A 10,574-nucleotide genomic window follows, 5' to 3' on the forward strand; every position below is an offset into this window, starting at 1 on the left:
CTCTCTATCATCTTTTCTTTTGTCACTCCCTTTTTAATCAAACCTCTTTATTTTTAATTTATTAATGTTTTCTTCCATCTTTTAATTTTGTTTTTGTCCATTAAATTGAAAAAAGTTAAAAAAGAATTTTTTTTAACCCAAATTATTTAATGCCACAACCACTCACTTTTATCTTATTTTTTGTTTCTTATCAAGTTTACATTTCTATTTTCGATTTTCTTGATTTCCTTCGAATTCCAAATTTTCTTTTTTAAATTGCAATATCTAAATCTCAAAACGTAAATTAAAATTAAAATTCATAATATCTAAATTCTCAGATACATGAATTTTGTATAATTTCAAAATATTGTGATATTTTGGGGTTGGATTTAGATATAATTGAAATTGAGATGAAATTTATTTGTTTTAACTTATAATTTAAAAAATTTATTTTTAAAAATCCAAGTTATTAAAAAATAGTAAACTTTTCATCATATAAAATATTAAATTAGTCCATTACATGTCTTATTTTGTACATATATATATTTATATAAATTATTTTTTAAAAAATTCATTGAACCGAGGTTGAACCGGTCCGACCGGTTGAACCTCGACCCTTTCACTTCACCGGTTCAATTAACGGTCCGGTTTTTAAAACATTGTTCTTCACTTCTCCAGCTCCAGCTGCAAGCTCTCCGCTCCGCTTCATTGCAAGCTCTAACAACAAGCTCTTGGACCAACTCCGATAGTAAGCTCTCAGACCAAGCCCAGCTTCGACAGTCCCTCTCTCTCTTTTTTGTCCTTAGTAGGTTTTGAGAATGGAGAGGAATTGGGGATATTGATTCAATCGGATATGGAGAATGGAGAATATTGCAGATCTTAGAAGCCCTAATTGGAGATGTAGAATCGAAGCTAGAGAATTGAATGGAAAGTTGGAAATTGGAATTACCCTAATCGAATGGGTTGCTGCTTCAATAGGGGATTTCATTTTTCAGGACAATTTTTGGAGTGAAAAGACATTTCCACCCTTCAAAAAATTCACACGAAGACTAACATATCATAAATTCAAGCACTCTTGTGGGCATAAGAGTAATTTCAGAATAATAATATTTTAAAAATTGAAAATTAAAAAAAAAACTCAATAAGGCTCAACCAGCCTTTAACCTTGCTGTTGAATACTCGAACTCAATTAGATTGACCAATCGAGCTACTCAAACTCAATCAACCAATTTCAAGTCAAGTTATTGATTGAGCTACTCGCGAGCAACTCGGATCGATTACATCCCTAATCCAGAGAAGCCTGCTGTCAAACCTTTATCAGGCTGGTCCGGTTTTGCTTTTCAACTTATCATATCTTGAGCTCTGCAAATTGTAGCAATGGAAACTCCAGTTAAAGTACTAAATATCTCGTGGAGAATGCATTCCCAAATTATGATCAAAACCTATTTGAGGGTAACGAAGACAAGGCAACATCAAAGCAGGAGCTGAACAACTGCGCCAGAGCTGATTTTCAGCTAATTTCGGAGCTGCACCAAATCATTTATACGTAGAACTGGCGTGCAATATTCATACTGAAAGAAGGCCAAATAATGTCGTTTCATCCAAAACAGACGGAGTTCAATTCTAATATTTCTACACCATATTACAGTTTAATTCCGACAACAACTCAAAGCTGACTGCAGCTTCGGCAGCTACAATGGTTCCGAATCCAATGTTTGATTCATGGATGTTATACGGCTAATTGACTTAGAATTCCCACGATTTCATCAAGAACTCATATATAGACACTTATAAACAATAATATACTAATTACATAGCAGATTTGTCAAAAATCTCTCACCTCAAGTGGAGAACACTCCTCACGGTTTGAAGCTATCCGCAGCCCCATCAGCCTCTAGCTTGCTCCTCTTGTTTATGTTCCCTTGTCTAAATCTGTGCACATGGCTACGTGATGCTCCTGCGTCCCTCCCTTCTTGATATCTTGCAACTTCTCTCACTCTTTTCTTAACAACAAAATTGCAGCAGCAAAACAGGGCACTACACCTTCCTTTCTTTCTTCTTCTCCTAACACTCTTTCTTATCTATTCCATCTAGTCTCTCGGTCTTTCTTACTCTCTACAAACTCTCAATAAAAATGTGAACACAAATTTTCTCAATTTATTTGCATAATTCGTAAAGTCTAAATTACGGGCGACACATCTTTTTTGCTGCTACTTGTTCCATTTGCAGTTGCTGGGTGATAATTCGATATAATTTGAATGTCTGAGCTACAAACTTATCTAACATATGTAGAAGATATTAAACAAGTGTATAAATTCTTCTCCAGAAAATGAAGTGAATCAATATAAGTTGTCCTAACAAAAAATAAATATAATAATAGTAATAATTAAAAAAAGAAGAAAGAATCGGTATGGCCAGCATATGATGCCATCGAAAATGGTGAGAAGAACAAGACAACCCGTGAGCTAATGAGAGAGAGCTAATTCCTCGTGTTTGTGTGTGTGTGAGCTAACGAGAGAGAGCTAATTGGCTGGATGGATGTTTCTCGTGGATCCTACCTTAGATTGTTCGTTTGGGTCGGTGTGTTCGATGCATTCCTCTGCGTGTGTTCATTGTTTGTGTGTGTGTGTTAATTCCGTTTCGGAAAAAAAAATGAGAGAGAGCTAACGATCTGCTTCTTCAAGAATTTTACACGTGGTAACTAGTACAAGCAATGTTCAAAAGAAAGCAACCACAACACTTTTTTCAGCAAAGGACACAGCAAAAGAAATTTTGGCCCAGAAGCAAAATAGGATCAAAGATATGATGAGACATATCCATGCCCCCCTTGTTCTTCTTCTCATTTTTTTTTTAGTATGCATTTTGATCTTATCCATCACTAGCTGGGCACCCCAAGCATTAGTTCTGTTGAGATCTTCCACACGATTATCTCCGGGTAGATATGCTAGTGTTTTTTGTTAGCATGACCTGTGAGCTTTTCTTATCTTGTATATCATCTGTCTCAGGTTGCCAGCACTGCTACTCTCAGCACTGCAAGAAAGGACCCACCGAAGTATTGGAACACATCATGAAAGGCGAAGCCATGCCTCTAAGTGGTTAAGGACTTCATTCCTCAAACTACTCGGTCTCAGTCTGACCAACAGCAATTCATCAAGAATTTTGATACTAGGGCAAATGTTATAATCTAGGGCATTACAATTTACCTTTATATGGTTTAGTATTTTTTTTTACATAACCCTTCTATAATTTTAAAAACTTTACATAACCCCCTCATGATTTGGATTAAAATATTCAAATGACGGAAATAGTCATTTGTAATGAAACTTTTAAAAATGTCGAAATTACCCTTATAAATATATGATACACGAACCCCGTATAATTTTTTTGTTTTATCATATAAACCTCTTATGATTTAATGTTTTATCATATAACTCGCCTATGATTTTCAAAATATATACATAACTCCCTTTGATTAATAAATAATTTTCAACTTTACATAAGGTTATTTTTAATGTTTTAGGTGACTCCATTATGAATGACTATTTCCGTCATTTTAACACTTAATCCAAACCATTATGTATAACTTTTGAAATCATAGGAGGGTTATATAAAAAATACTAAACCACAGGGAGTAAAATGTACTTTGCGCTATGATATATCTCACCAGCCAAGTTTATTGTCTAGGAGAGAAATCTCCTGTCAAAGAAGTAGATGTTTCTGTATTTAAAAGAGATAAAGAAACAGCTAATAATTAGTTAGCCTCCTTGAGTGGTGTATGTATGCAACAGATGCATGAAATGTAGTTTACATAGAATTCAATAAGAAAATGAAAGAAATAGTCTAATAAACCCGTGCAGCTGCTTATGAACATTTAAAATTTTTGATTGCCTGCTCTCTTAACTATGCGGTTTAACTTTTCTCTTTTCTTCTCATTTTTTTTTTTTGCACAACAGTTTACTGGTTTCGCATCTGGTGCTTGAAATTGATCATATTTGGAGTACATAAAAGCTTTGGCGTCCTTAAGCTTTAACTCCAGTTTGCTGGTTAAGGTTACAAATTGAGATTGCTTAGCATGATGACTTTTCTTTCAAAATTAGGCAATTTCTCGTTTAAAATCTAGTTTCAAAAAGACAAGTGCATCTTCTTTTCAAATTTCCATCATATGCATCTGTTTGTACATATTACATCATGCTAGTCGAATTGAACCTCAACAGGACTGGCCTTTTGAGTTGGTAAAATGAAACTTTTGATATCACAACCAAACAAATTATAACACCACACGGCAAACAACTTAAGCACAACTTCTGGACTAAACTGAAGTAGATGGAACCAACACAAGGTGATTTGCAGCAAAGAAATGACAAACAGGGGAAGTTCCTCGTTCAATTCCAAGCACACGGAAGGAGATGTGATCAGGGCTCCAATGAGAGGTATCCATGTGACAAACAGCAATAGCTTCAACCCTGTCACCATTTTCACCATTCAGGGAACCTTTATACACGCGACTCTCACTTTCTTGAGAGTGACAATAGAAAACTGTATAAGGGTAAGGCATGGTATGACATGCCACCATCTTTGGTGCTGAAATTCGTACAGGAACTTTAATTATTGTGTACTTTTGTAGTCCGGCAACTGATCTCGTGAGGTGAACTGTTGACAGAATATTGACGTTTTTTTGCAACCCAAGTGTCCCTCTGGCAAAATTAAGCATGGACTCAAAGGATGTAGAACAAAATTTCTTCTCTCCTTTAATGGGCTTAGCTTCACATTTTCTTAGCGTATCTTCCATGGCTTTGGCCTGGGGAGATTCTTGAGAGAAGGGAAAGAATTGAAGAAGTTTTGGGAATTCCACTGAGGAAAAAGGAATTTTGTCTGCTTTTGCTTTGGGCAGCAATACAAGAGATGACAAGGGATCTGTTTTGGGGAATTTGGTGAACATTGTTTTTCCTACCTTTAAATCCTCCAATCTGAAGAAACCTAAGAGTGTTGGATCCATATGATCTAAGTGGGATGATGTGTGTCCTGTTGGATCCGTATGATATAGGTGGGATGATGTATGTCCTGTCCCTGTTATGTCCTGATTGCCACCATTATGCTTATCGTATATCCATGCTTGATTACCAACTGCATTAATTTTTCTGTCATAGTCCATTGCATCATTTATTCCATTGTGTATCTCCTGATTATCACCATTATGTTTATCATGTATCTCCTGATTACCAACTGCATCATTTTTCCTGTCATAGATCCACACCTGTTTGTCCACTGCATCATTTATCCCATTGAAGATCCACAGCTGTTTGGCCACTCCATCATATCTCCTATCATAGATCCATGCCTGATTATCTACTGCCTCATTTGTCCCATCGTAGATCCACAGCTGCTTGTCGACTCCACCACTTTTTCCGTCATAGATCCACGCCTGATTATCCACTGCATCAATTTTCTTATCTATAGCCCTCAATTGATTGCCAATTGTGCTGTCATCTTTCTTGTCATATATCCAGAATTGATTGTCCTGTACCCCAGCAACTCCGCTAGACTGTAGAACTTGGAAATATTTTTACAGTAAGTATCAATTCAGTTTTTCAAGCATATGTTAACAGCAAAGCGACACCAAATGATGAAGCAGGGGAACAAAAAAAAAATCAATCGAAATTGAGCACATGTACAAGGACATTATCAATTTTTCCTTTGCTTCTTTCTCAACGAAATCAGAATTTTGGGCTCAAATTCCTAGAACACAGTAGAAATCCGACAGGAAACGATGTAACAATTAGACTAGGTATATTACCATCTCACAGTTAGAGAACCTACCACGTCAAAAAAACTTGGGCAAATTTAAGGCGCATATTCATATTAGCTAGCAGACTGGCAAATGAAGTAGAATAATTTAAGAAAATGTTGTAGCATGTTTTATGTTACCAGCAGAAACAACAGATGAAGGAAGAGAATCAAAGAAGCAAATCTGGAATCCATCTCTGAAAGCTGAGCTTGAAGTTTGCAAATGGCTATGACTCCGCTTGATATACTTCAGTAGTAGTAGTTAACAAAGAAGGGAGTGGATAGACATCGATGCAGAATTTCTTGATAGGAACTCAAAGATTAATAAGCATATATCCTAAAGATCATGTGAGAGAGAATTAAAAAATAGCCAATCGTAAGAATAATTGCAAGGCTGTCTACATGATTGAATCATCTCAATTATTGATATTTTGAAATTCACTGTAAATGAATTTTAAATTACTCAATTATTGACATTTTGTTGCCTTTTGCTTTCGAGACATTCGAAATTAATATCTGCTAAGTTGCGGTTTAACCGTCCTCAGGCCCCTCCATTGTACCGAAAAAAGAAATTATATGTGCTATTGACATCATGCGTAAGTATGGTTATGAGTAATTTATTTCCAAATTGTCCCCCAATATGGAAGTCCTGTCAAATTCTTTGAACAACTTTTTCTTTAGCCTGGAACGCTTTACATCCAGCAAGGGATAATCAGTTATCGTTTGCGGCAGCTGATCATACTATCATTTTCGCCGCTGGACGATATTTTAATGGCTAAATCCGCTAATATATATCTTATAATAAAACTGGTCACGAATTATTGGGGCCGCGACTTGAATTTTAAATTGTCTCTACCTCTGCATTTAACAGTATTAAAGTTTCCTGATAAAGAAAGGTTTTTTTTTTTTGGTACCTCATGGCTTTTCTTCTCATGTTCAGGTCATAGTTTCCATGGCTATTTTTCTCTGCAAAAAACCTTGAATACTTGGTAATGCTACAACTAAAGCCCATACACAGGTGTGCACTACCTAAGTCCCCAATACCAAGCCTTTCTGCCTAAGTTAAAAATTTTGTATAAGCTGAGGGTATAATTTATAATCACATCAATAATTAGAGGGTCATGGTATAGATTTTGCAATATTTACCTCTTCTCCATTGCTTGGCCATTTTTATATTTATGTTCTTGCTGCCTAATTATTAGAAGCAGTAGAACAAAGAGACAGAATGTTATGGTACAGAAACCCGAATTGCAGCAATTTAAAATGAATCAAATTCAAATGGGAACAAAATCTCAGCAAATAATCAATGGAACAGTGATTGTAATGAACTCACTTTCATTAATGTATCTTTAATGACAAGTTACAAGATCAGAGAGAATGAATTAAGCAAAGAAGGTGAAAGAATCTGAAGGAAAATTTGGGAGGGAAAAAAACGGGGATTGCACCCCAAGTATTACAAACAAATCAGGAAAGAATGATCTAAAAAGCTGACTAAAATGAAGCAGACAGGCCCGCTTATAATGCTATCGATTTCTAACAAACTACTAACTAAACCAATCAGAATTAAACACGTGTCCAATTGCAGCTGCAAGTTGCGATTCTTGGCTTCTGTTAGAACAGATGAAACCCAGAAAAGGCGTGATTTTGAGAGCACGCCTTTGGTGATCCTCCTACTCAATGATCACACTTTCAGCTTCTGATATTCACGCCTTCTTCGTTCCTGCTTCCTAGCTTGTGCCTTCAACTTCAGTCCAGCTCTCTTACTGCATTACAATGCCTCCTCCTCGCAAGAATCTTGTCCTCAAGATTGGAATTGAGGAAACTTCTCCCTTATCATCACAACATCCTCCCAAGTTGCTTCTGCAGGTTCAATTCTCCACCATTGAATTAGCCATTGAGTTACAGGAGCATTCTTTCTCTTAATCATCCTCCTGCCTAGTAATGCCACTGGCTCCACTCTAATCTGCCCCCTTTCATCCGTGTCTGGCAGTTGCAGGATAGGGGTTGCCTTGTCTCCTAGTTTCTTCTTCAGCAAAGATACATGAAATATAGGGTGTATCTTTGATGCAGCAGGCAGTCTGACCCTGTAGGCCACCTTTCCAATCTTCTCTTCTATCAGGTAGGGGCCAAAGTACTTAGCAGATAGCTTGGTATTGTTCCTGATCATCACAGTTGATTGTCTGTAAGGTTGTAATCGCAAGTAAACCCAATCTCCTACTTGGAACTCCCTTTCACTCCTGTGCTCATCAGCATATTTCTTCATCCTCTCCTAAGCAGCCTTCAGGTTATATTGCAATAGTTCATCCATTTTCTTCCTGTCTCTCATGCAGTCTTCCACTATTGCCACTTTAGCTTGCATATAGGGGCCAAAGGCTAGCTGGGGGGGGGTTTAGTTCCATGCAAAGCCTTGAATGGACTCATTTGTACAGCAGTGTGGTAGGTAGTATTATACCACCACTCAGCTAAGGATAGCCATGAGTTCCACCTCTTAGGTTTCAGGTGAGTCATACACCTGAGATACATTTCCAACACCTGGTTTACCCTTTTAGTTTGACCATCTATCTAGGGGTGGTAAGCTGTGCTCAGGTTCAGTCCTGCCCCCAGTAGTGTGAATAACTCAGTCCAGAACTGGTTGATAAAGATCTTATTTTTGTCTAAGATCATACTCTGAGGTATGCCATGTGGCTTACTGACATGGTCCAGGAAAACTCTGGCTACCTTAGGAGCATCAAAAGGGTGAGACAAACTCATGAAGTGAGCATACTTAGTAAACCTGTCTACCACAACCAGGATAGTATCTCTCCCTTCTGATTTAGGCAATCCTTCAATAAAATCCATGGTGACATGACTCCAAGAGTATTGTGGTATAGGGAGGGGTTGGAGTAGACCTGGATAAGCAACACGTTTATCCTTACATTTCCTGCATGTATCACACTGTAGTACTGCTGTCTTGATTTCCTTGAACATACCTGGCCAATGGAATAGTTGTTTAGCCCTCATCCAACTGACCTGTATGCCTGAATGCCCTCCTAGTTGTGAATCATGAAGGCCAGAAATGAGTTTCTTCCTTATTTCATCCCCTTGTCCTACTACAAGTCTCCCTTTGTATCTCAGTATTCCGCTCTGGTAGTTGTAATCTGAGCTCTGTCCTAGAGATGCTAGGATTCCTCTGATGAGGTCTTGAGCCCAGTCATCACCCTAGTAGCTCTCCATTACCTCCTTCATCCACTCTGGTATCACTGTGGTAGTCACTGTACACTCAGCGCCTCCTCCCTTCCCTTTCTGGAGAGAGCATCTGCTACCACATTTTCTTTTCCCTTCTTGTAACATATCTCATAACTTAGCCCCATTTGTGAGGACCCAAATTTTTACTTATTTTTATTTTATTTTACTAGTTTATTTAATTATTTAATTATCCGTTTTCTCCAATTAGTTTATTTCATCCATTTTAATTTTATTTGCATGGAACAATGTCTCATTTTATGTTTTAAAACGTTTTGCTAGTAAAATTAATTTTTCTCCGACTCGTTTAGTAAGAAATAGCGACTACACATTTTTCGAGGTAAATTTGGTCCAAGAGTGCAATAATCTTGGAGAATTAAGAATGATCAATAGTAGACTAAGAAAAGTTAATGGCGGGATTAGAGGTGAGTGAGTTAAATTAAACTCAATTAGGAGCACTAATTGCTCACTAATTGATTGTTAACTTTTGGGCACCAAGAACACTTTTATGTCATTTTTCTTGTCACTCAATCAAATCACCAATTACCACCCGAAACCCTTTCTTCCTCCTCTCCCCTTGGCCGACTTCCCCTTCACCCATTTCTCCTCAAAATTTCAGCTAGCTTGTCTTCCATTTTGCTACAAGAAAACACTTCAAACTTGCTCCTTTTCTTGGTTCATCACACAAGCTTGAAGGGTGACTTGAAGGAGGAAGGAACTTTGGTGGTTTAGGAGCTTATACACTAGTGGTTGATCTACCTCTCTTGGAAGCAAGGTAATCATCCAAAGCCCTCATATTTTCCTTTCAACTTATAGTAGTTAGTGGTTATATCTAGTTAATCTTTGGGTTGTTGATGGATTCATAAGAACCTTGACACTAGGTAGAGAACTTGAGGTGACTTTATAGGTAGAGGTCTTGAGGATTTTGTATGTTTACTTGTTGGTTTGATGCTTATTTTGAGAAGATATGGCTTAGTTTTAGTTGGAAAGTTAGAAAAGAAAACTAGAAGATGAAGGATGCTTGCTATCCAAATTTTGGCTGGATGAATCTCTCGTGTTAATTTCAAATTTTGATGTTATTTTGGTGCTATAATGATTTTTATATGATGGTGTTTACGTGTGTCAAATATCTCCCAAAAAGCTTTACAATTGGTAGAGTTACAGTGGGGTTAAAGTGAGGAAGAAATCTGGAAAATTTTTTGATTAGGAGACTCGACCAATGTTCACATTTTGGCCCATAACTTGTTGTCTGGGAGTTCAAATTAGGTATTGTTTGTGGCATCTGAAACTAGACTCCGAGAACTTTCTATCAGTATAAAATGCACCTCCTAATTCGTTTCCTATAAGCCGTAGTGAACCGGCAAAAATGACTGATTTTCCTCACTGTTTTCATCCGAGAAACAAGTGTAGCTGCAGCTTGTAGCTCATTTTTACCTATCTTTCCAAACGAATTTTAAGATAGTTTCTTCTAGTGAATTTTAGAATTTTGAATCTAGTTTTCAATGCCACAAACCATGCTAAATTTTGAGCTGTGTAACTTTAGTTAAGACCAGATTTTGAAACCCTGTCAAGTACTTCAAAACTGGAAA

The 10,574-nt window shown here is 37.1% G+C and overlaps 2 protein-coding genes across 2 annotated transcripts; both read right to left on the minus strand.

The window, feature by feature from the left end:
• Positions 1-4,140: 4,140 nt before the first annotated feature.
• LOC113734711 (BURP domain-containing protein BNM2A-like) lies at positions 4,141-5,229 on the minus strand. Its single transcript, XM_027261367.2, has one exon. The coding sequence runs from the start codon at positions 5,129-5,131 to the stop codon at positions 4,289-4,291; it is 843 nt and encodes a 280-aa protein (XP_027117168.1). The 5' UTR covers positions 5,132-5,229; the 3' UTR covers positions 4,141-4,288.
• A 2,335-nt stretch (positions 5,230-7,564) lies between these two features.
• On the minus strand, positions 7,565-8,026 carry LOC140037832 (uncharacterized). The gene has a single exon (XM_072082974.1). It carries the CDS (start codon positions 8,024-8,026, stop codon positions 7,565-7,567), a length of 462 nt encoding a protein of 153 aa, XP_071939075.1.
• Positions 8,027-10,574: the final 2,548 nt, after the last annotated feature.

This window comes from Coffea arabica, chromosome 3c, assembly GCF_036785885.1.
Source record: "Coffea arabica cultivar ET-39 chromosome 3c, Coffea Arabica ET-39 HiFi, whole genome shotgun sequence".
In the NCBI taxonomy this organism is placed as follows: domain Eukaryota; kingdom Viridiplantae; phylum Streptophyta; class Magnoliopsida; order Gentianales; family Rubiaceae; genus Coffea; species Coffea arabica.